Source organism: Hylobates moloch, unplaced genomic scaffold, assembly GCF_009828535.3.
Source record: "Hylobates moloch isolate HMO894 unplaced genomic scaffold, HMol_V3 SCAFFOLD_13, whole genome shotgun sequence".
Lineage (NCBI taxonomy): Eukaryota > Metazoa > Chordata > Mammalia > Primates > Hylobatidae > Hylobates > Hylobates moloch.
The window spans coordinates 89279905-89298418 of NW_026652288.1; the positions used below are offsets into that span (position 1 = coordinate 89279905).

General features: G+C 41.3%; 1 protein-coding gene across 1 annotated transcript in view; it reads left to right on the plus strand.

Moving 5' to 3' along the window:
* USP13 (ubiquitin specific peptidase 13) overlaps nucleotides 1-18514 on the plus strand; it is a 137874-nt gene that overhangs the window by 111176 nt on the left and 8184 nt on the right. The window contains exons 17-18 of the mRNA XM_058426198.1: nucleotides 2623-2789; nucleotides 4533-4686. Coding sequence (XP_058282181.1) covers nucleotides 2623-2789; nucleotides 4533-4686 — 321 coding nt within the window. The remainder of the gene's footprint in view (nucleotides 1-2622; nucleotides 2790-4532; nucleotides 4687-18514) is intronic.

Genomic DNA, 18514 nt, shown 5'->3' on the forward strand with positions numbered 1-18514 from the left:
AGCAGAGGAGAAAGCCAGTCTTTGTCTTTTTTCTTCTTCTTTTTTTAAAAACAGCAGCTTTAGGCCGGGTGTGGTGGCTCATGCCTATAATCCCAGCACTTTGGGAGGCCGAGGTGGGTGGATCATGAGGTCAAGAGATGAAGACCATCCTGGCCAACATAGTGAAACCCCGTCTCTACTAAAGATGCAAAAATTAGCTGGGCATGGTGGTGCATACCTGTAGTTCCAGCTACTCAGGAGGCTGAGGCAGGAGAATCGCTTGAACGCAGGAGGCGGAGGCTGCAGTGAGCCAAGATCACACCACTGCACTCCGGCCTGAGTGACAGAGCGAGACTCTGTCTCAAACAAACAAACAAACAAACAAAAAAACCAAACCCCAAACAGCTTTATTGAGATATAATTCACCCCTTTAAAGTGTATAAGTCAGTGGCAAAAAGACCAATAGAAAGATATGGGATATACTTCTAACTAAGCGATGATGAAAATTTGAAATGGAAACATGGGCATGAAGAAATGGAGGATGTTTAGTTAGCTTTTTCTTTTATCTACTTTATTAAGCTATAATGTATATATTCATCTGTTTAAAGTGTACATTTCAATGGTTTTTCATAAATTCAGAGTTGTGCAACCATTACCACTATCAAATTTTAGAACATTTTGTACCCTCCAAAAGAAATCTCATACATATTAGCAGTCACTCCCCATTTTCCCACTCACCCCAGCCCCTGGCAACCACGAATCTGTTTTCTGGATCAAGGGATTTGCCTGTTTTGGACATTTCATATAAATGGAGTCATATAATATGAGGTCGTTTGTGTTTGGTTTCTATCACTTAGCATAATGCTTTCAAGATTCATGTATGTTGTAGCATGTGTCAGTACTTCATTCGTTTTTATGGTAAAATAATAGTCTATTGGGTCGGGTCTGGTGGCTTACGCCTGTAATCCCAGCACTTTGGGAGGCCAAGGCAGGAGGATCATTTGAGGTCAAGAGTTCGAGACCAGCCTGGCCAACATGGTGAAACCCTGTCTCTATTAAAAATGCAAAAATTGTCTGGGCATGGTGGCGGGCACCTGGAGTCTCAGCTACTTGGGAGACTGAGGCAGGAGAATTGCTTGAGCCCAGGAGATGGAGGTTGCAGTGAGCCGAGATCACGCCACTGCCCTCCAGCCTGGGCAACAGAGTGAGACTCCATCTAAAATAATAATAATAATAACAATAATAATAGTCTATTTTATGGATATATTATATTTTATCAATCTTTATCAGTTCATGGACATTTGGGTTATTTACATTTTTTGGCTTTTATGAACAATGCTGCTATAAACATTTTTGTACAAGTTTTTGTGTGGATGGACATTTATTTTTACTTCTCTTGAGTGGAATTGCCGTGTCATATGGTAACTCTATATTTAACTTTTTGAGGAACTACCAAACTGTTTTACACAGTGGCTGAACCATTTTACATTTCCACCAGTAATGAATGTGAGTTCCAATTTCTCCATATCGTCACTAACCCTTATTATTATCTTTTTTATCATACCCATCCCAGTGGGTATGAAGTGGTATCTTGTGGTTTTGGTTTGCATTTTCCTATTGACTAATGATGTTGAGCATCTTTTCATGTTTATTGACTGTTTGTATATCTTATTTGGAGATATGCCTATTCAAATTCTTTGCCCATTTCTAATGAAGTTATCCTTTTATTGAGTTCTAAGACTTCTTTTCAAATTCCAGATACAAGTTTCTGTGAGATATATGATTTGTATTTTTCCCCCCATTCTGGTGTTTTTTCACTTTCTTGATGGTATCCGTTGAAGCACAAAAATTTTTAATTTTGATGATGTCCAATTTATCTTTTTTTTTCTTTTATCACTTGAGCTTTTTGTGTTGTAAATAAGAAACCATTGCCTAATCCAATGGCAAAAAGACTTACTCCTATGTTTTCTTCTAAGATTATCATAGTTTTAGCTCCTATATTTAGGTCAGTGATCCATTTTGTGTTAATTTTGTGTATGATGTGAGGTGAGGGTCTGACTTTATTCTTTTGTATGTGGATATCCAGTTGTCCCAGCATCATTTGTTGAAAATAATGTCCTTTCCCCACTGAATGGTCTTGTTGAAAATCAGTTAACCACAGGTATATGGTTTTATTTCTGGAATCTCAATTCTATTTGATTGATCCATATGTCTGCCTGTATACCAGTACCAGGCTTTTTTTTTTTTTGAGACAGAGCCTTGCTCTGTTGCCCAGGCTGGAGTGCAGTGGTGCAATCTCAGCTCACTGCAACCTCCACCTCCTGGGTTCAAGTGATTCTTGTGCCTCAGCCTCCCAAGTAGCTGGATTACAGGTGTGCACCACCACGCCCTGCTAATTTTTGTATTTTTAGTAGAGACAGGATTTTGCCATGTGGGCCAGGCTGGCCACGAACTCCTGACCTCAGGTGATCCACTCACCTTGGCCTCCCAAAGTGCTGGGATTACAGGCATGAGCCACCATGCCTGGCCCAGACTGTCTTGATTATTATAACTTTGTAGAATCATGTTTTGCCTTGTTAGTGTTGTTTAAGGACAAAAAAAAAAAAAAAAAGGAAAAGACTTGGGTGTGGTTATTTTTCTCAGATTTTGCTGAACCGCTGACCATGCCTGGTTATGGAGGGGCAGCTTCTGCTGGAGCCTCTGTTTTTGGTGCTTCTGGATTGGATAACCAGCCTCCAGAGGAAATCGTAGCTATCATCACCTCCATGGGATTTCAGCGAAATCAGGCTATTCAGGCACTACGAGCAACGGTGAGCATGAGAGACTGTGTGTGTGTGTGTGTGTGTGTGTGAATTTATTTCTGTAGCAGTTGAGACTTTCCAATGTACTTTGATCATTTTGATTCACGTTTGATTCATCTAACTGTGAATCTCACCATAGCCCATAAAGATTTATTTGCATATTGTAAATATAAAGCTAAAATGAAGATTTTCACACAGAGAATTTAAGAATAAGGAGATAATAAACCTGGGGTAATATGAGTAAACTGAAAGAAACTTGATATCATCTTGAATGTTTGTTAACAGGGGGTCATAAATTTGACTTGGAGGCTGCTTGTGGCCCTAGAGGAAAGAGGGATGCATGAAATTCCATGTTCAGTAAGAAGTCCTTTAGGAGATAGAATGCTTTTCTGATACCAAGACCTTGGGTAAATGTCTCTTAAAAGTCCTCATAGAGGCCGGGCGCGGTGGCTGACGCTTGTAATCCCAGCACTAGTCCCAGCTACTCGGAGAGGCTGAGGCAGGAGAATGGCGTGAACCCGGGAGGCGGAGCTTGCAGTGAGCCGAGATCGCGCCACTGTACTCCAGCCTGGGCGATAGAGCGAGGCTCCGTCTCAAAACAAACAAACAAACAAACAAACAAACAAACAAACAAAAAGTCCTCATAGAAAACCGAATGGCTCCTTGGAATTATCTGCTGCTGTTTCTCTCTGCAGAAAGAGAAGGTTCTTCTGGTAGCCATGAACTTCTTGATACCAAGAAACAAGGGACCCTGAAACTACAGGGTAGACGGTTCCCTTCTGCAGTGCTGGTATCTGTTTAATATTGAGGGAAAGTACTTAAAAAACAAAGCAAAACCCATCCTTCCTGGTCACACCATAATCCATTTTTGAGTAGATATCTGCTCTCAATTACTTCTTGCCTATCCTGATGGGGTGCCTGCTAGGATCCGTTGCTGAGCTCACAGTGGCTCTTGATTGTCTCATGAGGATGTGGCTAGGACAACCTGTCTCTCTTTAAGATGATTAAAATATCTCAACCAGAGTTTGTTTTACTTGGAGTACTTTCTTGTGCTCCGCTCATTTTATTTGCCTGACTGTTTCATTAGAGGTTCTATATCTATGCAAATTCTTTAACTTGCCAGTGATATCACAAGCTGAGAAAAATGGAAATATTTTTATGGTCAATTAGTTTGAAGTACATGGAGTTCAGTTTAAACAATTATACCTAACTAATCAGTGTTATTGCCATTAATCAAGATATTAATCTTGTCTTTACTGGAATTCAAACATATTACCAACATTCCAGGAGAGAAGGCTCTAACATAGTACCACACCGGCATCCCTCTATTGTTCAAAGTTATCTGCAGAAAATACAGTTGGTAGAGAAGGTAGTGTGTGCAATTAAAGTGGCTTTAAAAAGAGCTGCACTTAAACAAATGCCATACCCTTGGTTATTCCACACCTATTATTATCAGCATCTTCCTGCAGAAAGGCTGAGCTAACATTGATAGAAGCTTTGGAATGCTGATCTGCTGCTTAGAACTGTTTTCCAGTGAATCCAATTACAGATGTCAGCTGGGAGACTTGCAGAATGCCATGCCAACTGAACATGCGTGTCATGCGGAGTCAGAGCTTCTTACTCAGTGGCACTTAGGACTAATTAATTCAGGCCTCCTTCCCTATCTGCTTGACATCTAGTTAAATGGTCAGGACATAGTGAGGCCTGAGGCTGCGTGCATTGTAAAAATGTGTGTTTCTTTTTTGTTGTTAGAATAATAACCTGGAAAGAGCACTGGATTGGATCTTTAGCCACCCCGAGTTTGAAGAAGACAGTGATTTTGTGATTGAGATGGAGAATAATGCCAATGCAAACATTATTTCTGAGGCCAAGCCTGAAGGACCTAGAGTGAAGGATGGATCTGGAAGTAAGTTTTTGCCTTAGAGGCTGTCTGAGAAGTCAGGACTATACCTTCAGCTCATGCCCTTCCCTCCCACCACGACATAGTCAAGCCTTTGCCATCATTCAACAGTTAGCACAGATCCCATCTTCTTCGGGTTTTTTTTTTTTTTTTTGAGACAGAGTCTCACACTGTTGCCAGGCTGGTGTGCTATGGTGCGATCTCGGCTCACTGCAACCTCCGCCTCCCAGGTTCAAGCCATTCTCCTGCTTCAGCCTCCCGAGTAGCTGGGATTACAGGCATGCACCAGCACACCCAGCTGATTTTTGTATTTTTAGTAGAGATGGGGATTCACCATGTTGGCCTGGCTGGTCTCGATCTCCTTTCTGTAGCAGTTGAGACTTTCCAATGTACTTTGATCATTTTGATTCATGTTTGATTCATCTAACTGTGAATCTCACCATAGCCCATAAAGATTTATTTGCATATTGTAAATATAAAGCTAAAATGAAGATTTTCACACAGAGAATTTAAGAATAAGGAGATAATAAACCTGGGGTTTTATTGGGAGGCCGAGGTGGGTGGATCATGACTTCGTGATACGCCTGTCTCAGCCTCCCAAAGTGCTGGGATTACAGGCATGAGCCACCGCGCCTGGCCAGATCCCATCTTCTTAGAAATGGTACAGTTTGCCACTTTGTATAGGCCCCAGTGATCTGATAAAGTCATGTCAGAATCATGTTGCTTGGTCATGTGTGTGCCTATGTTTAGGGCCAACTTTGATTTTGTCTGTTCCTTTGAGGTAAAATTTCTTCGTGGACCATGGGAGCTTTTGTCTAAAAGAGAACATTTGTTTTCATGGTAGTGTTTTTTGAGTAGTAGCAAAGTGGTCTCATCCTTGATCATACCCTTACGCATACCAACTACTGATAATATCCTGAAGGGTTGTCTCAGGATGACAGGAAGAGGTGCCATAGGCCGTTGTTCTGCCTTTTAATAGCAAACATTTATGTATGTCACTATGTGCCAGGCACTGTTCTAAGCATGTTGCTTATCAACACTCATGTAATCCTCACTATAACTGATTTTACAGGTGAGAAAATAGAAGCACAGAGAGGTTGGGTACCGTGCCAAAGGCCACACAGCTCTTAAGAGATGGAGCCAAGATTCAAACCCAGAATCCTTGTTCTTAACCATTGTGATATCCTGTTTCTTGGGCGGTCATTGCCTGTAGAATAACATTCAGGCTCTTTAGCTTGGCATTCAGCACCTCCTCCAGTCAGATCCCAGGCCACCTGGTCTCCCAGTGTCACTTCTATACTCCCTGTACCTGCAGCTGGGATGCCTGGGACTGTAGCCGCACTCTTAGCCTACTCAGCTGTCAACAACTCTCTTCTCACTTAACCTGCAGACTCAGATTAACCCCTATTTGTGAAATGAGCCTTCTCTCCTATCACTGCACAACTAAAATTCTCATCATTATTTAGAACTTGGCCACAGATTCCATTTCTCTGGACTGCTTTCCTAGATCCTTGTCATAATCAGCTCATGCTTACCTCATATGCTAGTAATAATTATACCAGTATGAAAAATACTCCCATTTGTGCCATCTTTAATCCTCACAGTAACCTTATGAGGCACATACCATTATTATCCCCATTTTACAGGCGAAGAACCTGAGATAGAGAAGGCTAAGCAGTAGCTTGTCAAGGTCTCATAGCTAGTGATGGATAGAACCACAATTCCAGTGCAGGCAGTCTGCCTCCAGAGCCTGTGCCTGTAGCCACTGTAATGCATTGTTAGTTGTTTTTTTTTTTTTTTTTTTTTTGGAGACAGAGTCTCACTCCATCACCCAGGCTGGAGTGCAGTGGCACGATCTTGGCTCACTGCAACCTCCACCTCCCGGATTCAAGCGATTCTCCTGCCTCAGCCTCCCGAGTAGCTGGAATTACAGGCTCGGGCCACCACGCTCCATTGTTAGTTCTTCTGTTGTTGGAGGTATCGAGTTGATCTTGCAATAAAATTACTTCTGTAGGTATTTGTGTCTCCCATTTGACTAGGAGCTTGCCCAGGGCAGAGGCCATTTGGCTTTTATAAAACTCATGGTGTCTAGCATGGTGCTAGACACATAGAAATTACTGAGTAAATAACAGTTGTATTTAACTAAATCTACTCTAGCAGCATTTGTTCCTATAATCATATAGTGGCAGATCTACTCATTAATGTTCTTTCCAGACCTAACATGTACGTATTGATATAGAGCTAGAGATAGACGGTGGGAGGGACTGTCTTCTTTTTTTTTTAATATAAAATAGGAATTTCATCACTGAAACTGTTTCAATGCCAACTGGATAAGAAAAGGATGAGATGTAGTTCTCCCAATTTCCGTACTCATTTAAAGTATCTGGTATTACTTTTCAGAAATTACTAGTTTGCCTAAAATATTTAAAGCTGTAACAGACAGGTTACTCAGTAATGCATGAGCAGGATTTATCACGTATTACATGTCCATCAGTTCACCGCTTCATTGATTTTCCATAATGGACTTTTCCTTGGAGAGGATGAGTCCTTGCGGAAGGAATTAACCACAAGATGGGGCTGTTGTAAAGCTGCCAAGGTTTGGCTGCCGAGGGAAGGCGGGTCTGATCTTTAGGGTTTCCTTTCTTCTGATGGAGCTTGGAGGCAGCAGCCACTCTCTCACAGATGGTCAGTAATGATAAAGCACAGCCACATCATTTCCTCAGGGCTTACTGTACCTCAGAGCGATCTGTAGATATTCCTGCCACTGCTGGATTTTGAGGTGCATCCTTAAATAGGATGCTGCCAGGCACCCTTTAAGGCACTATGGGTCAAACCCAAGGGATTGAGGATGAGGGTAGCGAAGGAGCACTATGAGATGCACTTAGAAATCGCATGCAAGATATGCAGGATATAAAGGCAGTAGTAGATGAAACATTTAATTATGAAGACAGAAAAGCAGAAACCTGATTTGCCAAATACATTTTGAGTTTGATTTTACAGAACAACAAATGTTTTCAAAGTAGCTTCCCCAGCACTGTGCCTGGCCCATAGTGAATGATGAGCAAATAAACTGATTGAATGAAGAATTAAGTGAATGCCAGGAGGTAATAGACTTTGATAGCATTTTTGCTGCTTCCACAAAGTTCCATATAGAGGGGTTGGCAGTGTACTACTATGTTACACTGCATGAATCAAAGGGAGGGAAAAACATGACTTCCTGTACCTTACTATATTAGCACCCAAACTCATATTGTGAGTTGTTGCTTTCTTTTTCCTTTGTAAAAAAATTAACATTTATATTGAAGGATATATATTAATTTTAGCAACTTAAGAAAATATAGATATATGAAAAGACAAAATTAAAAATTACAATCCTACTCCCTGGCAATAATGATAAAATAATGTTTTGTTTATATTCTCTAGACCTTTTTAGACAAATGTATAAAAATGAATATAAATCCAAGGTTGTTTAAATATAACATTCTATTCTATACATTGCTATTTTGTGACTTGCTTTTCCTTTAATGTAATTAACATGTGATTAGCATGTCATGAGGCTATGATTAGGCTGTGAGTTATGTAGGTGTACATGTATATAAATCTATATTGTTGAACATATATTAACAATATTCTATTATAAACATGTACCATAATTTATATACCTAATTCTAGGTTAATTAGGTATCATTTAAATAAAAGACCACATTACTACAGAAAGAGTTTCAAATAATGAAGATATTTCCACATTCAGAAGATGACCACTATGATTTTTAAATAATGAGTTTTTTGTTTTTTTTTTTGAGACAGAGTCTCACTCTGTTCCCCAGGCTGGAGTGCAGTGGCATGATCTCGGCTCACTGCAACCTTCACCTCCCAGATTCAAGTGATTCTCATGCCTCAGCCTCTCGAGTAACTGGGATTACAGGCGTGCACCATCATACCCGGCTAATTTTTTGTATTTTTAGTAGAGACGGAATTTCGCCATGTTGCCCAGGCTGGTTTCCAACTCCTGAGCTCAGGCAGTCTGCCCACCTCTGCCTCTCTAAGTGTTAGGATTACAGGTGTGAGCCACTGTGCCTGGCCAAATAATGAGTTTCTTAAAGGATGAATTCAATTCACAGAAGTACAGCATATGCCTAATGTAATCCCTATCCAGGGAATAAAAGCTTGTTCAGCATTTTCCTCCTTCCATCCCTTCCTTCTTTCCTTCTTGTACTAAAAATAATATTGAGATAAACAGCCTTGGGCCTTCATTTGATTATTTGTTAAGGGTAAGTTTCTGGAAGGGAAGTTTGTGAGTGAAAAATACATATTTTTAAGGTTTTAATGCAGATTACCATCACATGACCCTCCACAAACACAGCAGGGGGCCACATCCTGGTCACACTGGTGACTCTCCTGTTTCCCCAGCCTTCCCCAGCAGTGCTTTTGGGTTGAGTGCTTTTTATATTTTTTGTATCTTTATTGCCTAGTTATTTTTCCTCTCGTGTTAACAGCTTCTTTATTTCCTTTGGCCAGTTTCCCACTTTTATTGAGGTTGTCAGCTTTCTTTTATTGATTTTTATGAGAGTTTCATGTACTGTAGATGAGTTTGGGAACACCTGATCACTTTACAATATTGAGTTTTTCTAGCCAGAAACATATGCTTCTCCTCTGATTTATTCACCCCTTTTCTAACTCTTGCAAAGCTGTATGGTTTTCTTCATAAATATGCCGGGCATTTCTAGTTTAGTTATATCTCCAAATTACATTTTCATTGTTACTTATGAATACAAATTTTCCCCATTGTATATTAAACATTATTGCTGCTAAATTATATAAAGGTACCGATTTTGTAATTGGCCATTCTCTAGGGGTTTGACTGGCATTACATTAAATTTATGGGTTAACCTGGGAAGGTGTGTGTTCCGTTTAGCTAGGTTGTTTAAATTCCCAAGTCATTTCTTTTTACTTTTTCTGGTTGGTGAATTGACTGAGATATTTGACTTGAAAATTTTTTTTTTTTTTTGAGATGGAGTCTCGCTCTGTCGCCAGGCTGGAGTGCAGTGGCGCCATCTCAGCTTACTGCAACCCCCGACTCCCTGGTTCAAGCTATTCTCCTGCCTCAGCCTCCCGAGTAGCTAGGATTACAGGCACGTGCCACCACACCCAGCTAATTTTTGTACTGCTTTTAGTAGAGATGGGGTTTCACCATGTTGGCCAGGATGGTCTCGATTTCCCGACCTTGTGATCCGCCTGCCTTGGCCTCCCAAAGTGCTGGGATTACAGGCCTGAGCCACCGCACCCAGCCGAGAATATTGAATACAATTAGGGGTAGGGGTAATTGGTGTTTGACGAACCAAAACAAACAAAATAAAAACAACCTCAGTTTTCAGGGTTTTAAGTGGCAGGAAGTCCAAGACAAATCTGTCTAAGCAAAAAGGGAAATATTTTCTCATGAAAGCTGACAAGTCTGGGGGCACTGGGCTGCAGGCCTGCCGTGATTCGGGACTCAAACCCTTTTAGCTGGATGGGCCCCTTGGCTCTGCTTCCTCTAGGTTGGTTCCAGTCCCAGACAGGCTCTCCCTAATGGCACAAGATGGCTGCAGCGCCTCCCACAACTATATCTTTCCAGGTTAAAATCTAGCCGAGTCTTGTCCCAGAGTTCTCAGCAAAGGTCCTGAGAGCCTGAGACTCTGTGAGACTCCGTCATGTGCCCTGTCCTACTCCAAGTCACTGAGGCAGGTTGATTCAGGCCTGCATTATGGGCCCCACTCCTAGAACCCGAGGGTGCAGACATCTTCCATCCTCTCACCTGAGCGGAGAAGGGACAGGTTGATCTCCTTCAAGCACTGGTTCAAGTGTGGTTCGGACCAGTAGAATCACCTGAGAACTTGTTAGGACTTTTGTTGCCCCACCTAAGACCTGCTGAATTAGGAACTCTGGGCGAGGCCCAGTAATCTGTGTTTTAACAGGACATCCAGGTGTTTCTGATGCAGCTTAAACTTGAGAATGACCGCCTTAAAAGCAGTGTTAGGTAACTGTTGCTTTAAGAAGGAGGGGCGTGGCTACTGGGACTTTGTCACACCAGGTTAACACTGAAATAATAAGGTAGGTGTTATGAAGTGGAAAAAAGCGATTATTACAAGGATAGGGATTAAAGAAGCACATGTATCAAATTTTTCCTTTTAGGAATATGTTAATTAAAAATCACTGTTTCCATTTTTCTGAATGAGGAAGTAATGCTATTGCATGAAACGATTATTTAAATGGCATCTAATTTGTTTAAAAAGGTTAGTGCTATTAACACTTGATGAAATAGTGGCTGTCATTTCCTGAATGCCTCCTCTGTGCCAGGCACTTCCTTGACCACTTTTCCTTCATTGCTTATAGGGAGGTATTCTGATGAGGAAGTGGTGACCAGCTAAGTGGTTTGCAAGTGGTAGAACCAGGTTAGAATTCAGGCCTGTTTGATTTTGAAGACTGTGCAGTTTTTCCTTTATCCCCGATTGAGTCATCTTATTTCACCTTTTATGTTGGAATGGAGGCGAGAGTCTATTTTCTACCATGTTCTACACATTTTAGGGCTAGCACCTAACTTTCTGTTGAGTTTTTTAAAACTTGAAAGCTAGAAATCAGGCCGTCACTCTGACCTATCTGGGCTTCTGCTATGTGCAAAATCATTTCTGTTTTCATGTTTCACTTAATAAGCATTTAATTTTTCTTAAGAAAAGAACTCACTGATTGCCAATGAAATTAACATGTGATTAGGCTGTGATTACTCAGAACCTGCTCTGGTTCCTTCAGCCACCTTGGTGTAATGGTTTAGATGTCTCCGATGCTGCTGAGATTTTCCAGCCAGGGAGCAGAGAGGCGTTCATTTGCATAACGCTGGGGTTCCTAAGGTGCTGAGCTCCCTGAGGAATGCCACCCAGAAGAGGATCTAGAGGGCAAAAGGTACAGCTCCCCAGGGAAGCTAAGCCCCAGTGGTCGACTTGAAAGTTACGTAGACTTCATGCCTAGACTTCATGCCGCTGATGCTAATTCTCCTCCCACTTAGCACTTGTTGTAGTTCCTAATTTTTTCAGCGGTGCTGTTGAAAGTTAAGAGGCAGCCACTCTTGAGTAAACTAATTTACACTGAAGGATAAATGATGGAGAACTATTAGACTTGGAAGGAAGTGTTTGCCTTTTGGAGCATCCGGCATTGTAACAGAGAGATTGGTAATTTTGAGCTGGCTAGGGTTGGGGGAAGCAATTTGGAGACCCTTTACAATTCTGTTGCTATCAGCTGCCTCCCGATGTTATTGATTTACGTAGGTCTGTCTTCTCTTTTTGAGAATTCAGAAATTTCTGAAAGCTCCAAATACTCCTCCCTCCCACACTGTTTTTTTCTCAGAGAGGGCATGAGGGAAATCAAGCTGTTGGAGAGATTGAACTTGTTGTATATTGCGCTTGATATACTTTGGATGTTTGTCCGCTCCAAATCTCATGTTGATATGCAAACCCCAATGTTGGAGGTGGGACCTGGTGGGAGGTGTTTGAGTCATGGGAGTGGATCCCTCATGAATACCTTGTGGGGGAAAAGCATATCCCAGATAAATGCCCAGATATTGGGTGCTTATGAGGCAAATGTTAGTAAGTTGGCAATTTTATTTCCCCCACTTTGTACAGGGGGAGTTAGAGATAGGCAATGACACAAATTAATCAAGTAAAGAGCATTGGATGAGAAACCAGTTTATCTCACCAGAGGACTACAGTGCCTCTGGGGTCTTGATAGTTATTTTAGGGAGTCTTTTGATGTCTCTGTGTTCTAAGCACTCTCTGTAGACTAAGAAATGCGTCATGCCCTAATGAGATACTGCTGCTTCGTAAATATTTTAGATGCTATAATGGCTTGTAAAATTAAATTCATTTAAAGACACTTCTGAATCCAGAGTTGCTTTTGGTCATTACACTTGTTGAAGCATAATTTTCCAAAAGGCAAGATTATGACTTTCAGGTAAATGTAAAATGAACACATATCACAGATTTTTAAAAACTCATTAATTAATGAGAGAATCAGTCAGATGTTATTACTGGTTTAAAAACATTTGTGGAACTAGGATATTTAAAGACAATTTAAAAAAGAAATGTTAGAATGAGATTGCCAGGTTAGATTAAAAATTAGTGTCTTTCAGGACCATAAATCCTTGAAATAATTATTTTACCAGTTTGTACCCCAATTTATAAATCTATACATCCTTGAGGATATGTGTTCTACTGGGCAGAATTTTTTTGTATCTTTACTAGATAAAAATCTACAAGTTAGCAAGTAACAACACTAAGTATGAGATCTTTAATCAGTAGTGTATTAGTAGTTTTATAGTCGTTGCTGTAAGAGAATACCCGAGACTGGGTAATTTATATTAAAAAAGAGGTTTATTTGGCTCACAGCTCTTCAGAGTATACAAGAAGTACAGTGCTGGATCTGCTTCTGAGGAGGCCTTAGGAAGCTTTCAATCAGCAGAAGGCAAAGGAGGAGCAGGTGTGTCACATGCGAGAGAGAGAACAAGTGAGAGAGAAGAGGTGTCATGCTTTTTTTTTAAACAACCTCTTTTCCATGAACTAATAGACTGAGAACTCACTCATTACCATGGGAGGGCACCAAGGTATATTCATGAGGGATCTACCCCCGTGACCCAAATACCTCCCATCAGGTCCCACCTCCAACACTGGGGGTAACATTTCAACATGAGATTTGGAGGGGACAAACATCCAAACTATATCAAGTAGTAAATAGTGAGATGAACTAAGTTCATCCCTCTAGATCAGGGGCCAGCAACTTTGTTCTCTAATGAACCAGATAATAAATGTTACAGGTTTTGTGGGCCATATACATGTCTGTCCCATATTCTTCTCCCTTTTCTTCTCCTTGGCAGTACAGAAACAGGTTGTGGGCCAGATTTGGCTAATGGGTCACTTGCCAATCCCTCCCCTAGATAATCTTTGGGTGGTCTTACCTCTATATGACATTGAAAGGGTATGCTGCCCACCTCTTTTACCTTCCAAGTTTCATAAGCTTTTTTTAAACGATCCTTTCTCAAAGAACAAAATCAAAGAGTACAATTGCTTTTAGGTTGGATAGGGATGGTAGTGGCAACATTTGATGTTAAAAAATCTTCTTATTAGCAAGGTTGGGAAGATTTTCCTGGAGTTCAAAAAGGACAAGTTTTGTGGGGAGGAGGAATGTTAGTTTCAGACACAGTTTAATTCTGCCCATTTGGAGGGACACATACCACTAGATGTGAGACATAGTGGTTTTGTCAATTTTGTCTAATTCTTCCAGGTACTTTGAAGGTTTTTCTGTTGAAAGTTTTTCTAACATTTTTGAAATGTTAGAAATTCCTTTTTAAGTAAATAGAAAAGGCAGCTTGAGATGAGATAAACATTTCAAAATTTTGACTTTCATCAGAAAAAGTTAAATATTTTTTAGTGTGTGTTTTTTGGAGTGTGTTTTAGAGTGCTGGTTTTTTTTTGTTTTGTTTTGTTTTTCTGGGAGGACATCTCTGGGAACTTAGAGAAGAATCAACAGTAGCTTCTCTCTCTGGTGAATTCACCTTGACTTTCTCTTTGGAGACAAATATAAATTGAGATTTATTACCTGTTTAGTTTTTGCAAATGTGTTGAGAGAGATTCTCTTTTGTTGTTGTTTCCTAGCACGAGGTCTGAATAATACATAGGGCAGTTGCTTATATTGATAAACATGGTTAGTTTAAATAACAGGACTAAGATTTATGCTAACCTTTTAAATTTTATTTTTGTGGTTCTGAGTATGTACATGAGTTGTTTTTAAACAAAGAGAGGAAAATGCTTTTGAGGGGGCTTAGGGACATGTTTGGATATATTGGGATGTATGGATTTGTCCTTTCTCTGTGTCTGTTTGTTTGTCAACCCATTGGCTGTGTTGGTATCTGTGCTGTGTTTCATTGATGTGACCCTGTCTTATGGTGGGAAATGCTCAGTAAGCACTCTGTTGAATTGCTGAAGCCATTGTTCTGCAGAACATCCCTGTGGGGGAAAAGCCTTGATTGGGGTATTGTATCCTCTCTCTCTTTTTTTTTTTTTTTTTTTTCTTTTTTGAGACAGGGTCTCACTCTGTCACCCAGGCTGGAGTACGGTGGTGCGATCTCGGGCTCACTGCAGCCTCGACCCCCTGGGCTCCAGCAATTCTCCCACCTCTGTCTCCAGAGTAGCTGCGACTACAGGTGCACGCCACCATGCCTGGCTAATTTTTTTCTATTTGTAGAGACGGGGTTTTGCCATGTTGCCCAGGCTGGTCTCAAACTCCTGAGCACAAGCAATCCATCCACCTTGGCCTCCCAAAGTGCTGAGATTACAGGCGTTTGCCACCATGCCTGGCCTGTATCCTCTCTTCATCTCATGAAAATTCTTAGAGAGCAGCCACATTTTTGAGAGAGCAGCACTCTGTCTCTTAAATTTAAGATTAGGAATTTGATATAGAATTATTCCAAAAGGGCTTAAAAAGCCAACAGGGGCCAAGAAATACAAGGACCTCAGCTCACTCCCTTTCTTGCTTACATAGGGAGGTAAAGATGGGTTCTTAGTGTGGGAGACAGAACCGGAGGGCAGACAAGGTTAAGGTGCCTGGATCACTGTTTCAAAAAATAAATACCAGGCAAAATGATGATCATTTACAACTGTTTTTGCCTGGCTTCTGATTTCAAACTTGGGATTTTTTCTTTTCTTTTTTTTTCAGTTGATGTGATAGCTAGCAACAGAAATTTAGTTAATTGTGGGAAAGGCAATCTTCTCTGGTTTATTTCTGATTAAATAATTATTTCGCCAGTTTATACCCCAATTATGCTTTGGTAGGAGGTTTACAAAAATATATATGCTATAAGAAGATACAAAACAAGTGAGGAAATGAAGTGAAAGGAGTCATTCCTTCATTCATTCATTTATTTATACATGTAACAGATACTTATTAAGTATCTACAGTGTGCAAAGCACTGTTCTCTGTGCCTGAATACTCAGTAAACAAAACAAACTCCCTGTCCTTATGGAGCCTATTCTAGCCTGGGGTAAAAGGTGATAGACAATAAATACATGCACAAGTAAGAATGTGACATGACGGCTGGGCATGATGGCTCACACCTGTAATCCTAGCACTTTGGGAGGCTGAAGTGGGTGGATTACCTGAGGTCAGGTGTTCGAGACCAGCCTGGCCAGCATGGCGAAACCCCCGTCTCTACTAAAAATACAAAAAAATTAGCCGGGCATAGTGGCGCGTGCCTGTAGTCCCAGCTACTCGGGAGGTCGAGGCAGGAGAATTACTTGAATCTGGGAGGCGGAGGTTGCAGTGAGCCGAGATCACGCCATTGCATTCCAGCCTGGGTAACAAGGGCGAAACTCCGTCTCAAAGAAAAAAGAATGCGACATGGCAGGTGTTACTTTCTGCTGTATGGACAGGAAAGCAGGATAAGGGAAACAGGAGCAACAGGAGTGAGGGCGGGGGTGGAAGGATGGTTACTATTTATAAGGAAGGTTCAGGAAGGCCTCTCTAATGAGGTGACATTTGGACCTGAGATCTCAATGAAGTGATGAGTGAGTCACATGACATCTGAAAAAAGAGAGTTTCAGAAAGAAAGAGCAGTAGGTATAAAGGCTTGAAGGTATAACAGCTTGAAGGTCAGGGCTTGCCAAGCATGTTTGAGGAGCAGCCAGGAGACCAAGGTAGCTGGAGCAGAGTAAGGGGGATGAGGGGAGGAGGTAAGGGGATTTCATAGGCCACTGCAAGAGTGAGATTTTACTCAGAGATACAGAGAGCCACTGGAGGGTTTTGGGGGAGAGTAATGACCACAGTTTGACTTCCATTAAAAAAAAAAAGACTAATGGGCCTGGCACCATGGCTCATGCCTGTAATTCCAGCACTTTGGGAGGCCGAGATGGGCGGATCATGAGGTGAGGAGATCGAGACCATCCTGGCTAACATGGTGAAACCCTGTCTCTACTAAAAATACAAAAACATTAGCCAGGCATGGTGGCACGTGCCTGTAACACCACTTGGGAGGCTGAGGTAGGAGAATCACTTGAAGCCGGGAGGTGGAGGTCACAGTGAGCCGAGATCGCGCCACTGCATAGCAGACTGGGTGACAGAGCGAGACTCCATGTCAAACAACAACAACAACAAAAGAGAACAACAGAGTGCAGCCAGAAAGGCAGCCGCACCCTCGCACGTTCATGGGGAACCTGGCGCTAAACCATTGGTAGACGACCTGCTTCTGGGTTGGGGTTTCGTATGTAGCAGAGCAGCTCCCTTGCTACAATCTATTGAAAGTCAGCCCTTGACACGAGGGTTTGTGGAAAAAAAAAAAGAAAGAAAGAAAGAAGAAAAACCACTCTGGCAGCTATGGCGAGAATAGTTGGTGGGGGAAAGGGAGGAAGCAGGAAGTCCAATTAAGAGGCCATTGTAATAATTCAGACAAGATATTATGGTGACTTGGTTGAGGGGTTACAAGTGGAGATTGTACGAAGCATTTGGATTCTAGATACAGGATTTGCTGATGGATTGGACTTTGTCTTGCTGATAAAGAGTGTGAGAGAGAAGGCAAGATTTTGTCCTGAGTTACTGGAAGAATGGAATTGCCATTGACTGAGATAGGTAAGGCTGAGGGGAGAATGATCAGCAGACTAGGAATGGAAGAGATCTTCCTCAACGTGATAAAATGTATCTACAAAAACCCCACAGTTCACCTTACACTTAATGTGAAAGACTGAATGCTTTCCTCCTAAGATCAGGAAGAAGATAAGGATGCCCCCTCTTGACACTTCTGTTTAACATTGTACAGGAGGTTCTAGCCATTGCAATTAGGCAAGAAAAAGAAGTAAACGTTATTTGGATTATCAAGGAAGAAGTAAAACTCTCTCTATTTGCAGATGACATGATCTCATGTATAGAAAGTCCAGAAGAATCGACTAAAAAACGATTAGAACTAACAAATGAGTTCAGCAAGGTTGCAGGAAACAAGATGAATATGCAAAATTCGATTATATTTCTATACAGTAACAATGAACATTCCAGAAATGAGATTAAGAAAACAATATCATTTACTGCCATAAGACTACATGATAGCAGCCAGAGAGACAGAGAGAGAAAGAGAGTCTGGATAGAGGGGGGAAGAAGAAGGTTTGAACCCCAGGTCACCAAAATTCAAAGGTCAGGGAGATGACGGGAAGCAGTAAGGCAGTAAGGCAGCTGTACAACCAAGACAGTCATGTCCTGGAGGCAAGTATTTGAGAATGGAGGTCATCAACAGTATGTGATGCTGCTGAAGAGTGAGCAAGATGAGGACTGGGGATTGACAGCTGAGTAAGTTGAATCAGCCTGAGTGAAAAGCAAGAGAGAACGAATGAGAGACAGAGGGGTAGGAGAAAAGCTCTGTCCAGAACCAATACTTTTTTTGGAAAATGTAGTAAAAGTGGAGCAGTAGCAAAATCAATATGCAAGCCCATTTTTTTCCTTATTAAATTCAACAGACATACATTTTACTCTCATTTACTCTAAAGTCTTGTAAATGTTCTCTCTCAATTTCCATACTACCTCATTGTAGTCTGTAACGGTTTGCTGAGTGGACCGGTACTTGTCCATGGAAGCCACTTTGGCAACATGAACTAAAATGGATTCAACATGGATATCATAGAGTACTGGGCCTGATGCAAGAGGTACCTGTTAGAGAATAAACATTGGTCTCACCCTCTCAGAGGCCATATATCTCTTTGTTCAGAAAACATGAAGCCTGAAGTTTGGTCCCACATAAGTTATAATCATGAACAAGTGAAAAATCTTGCACAAA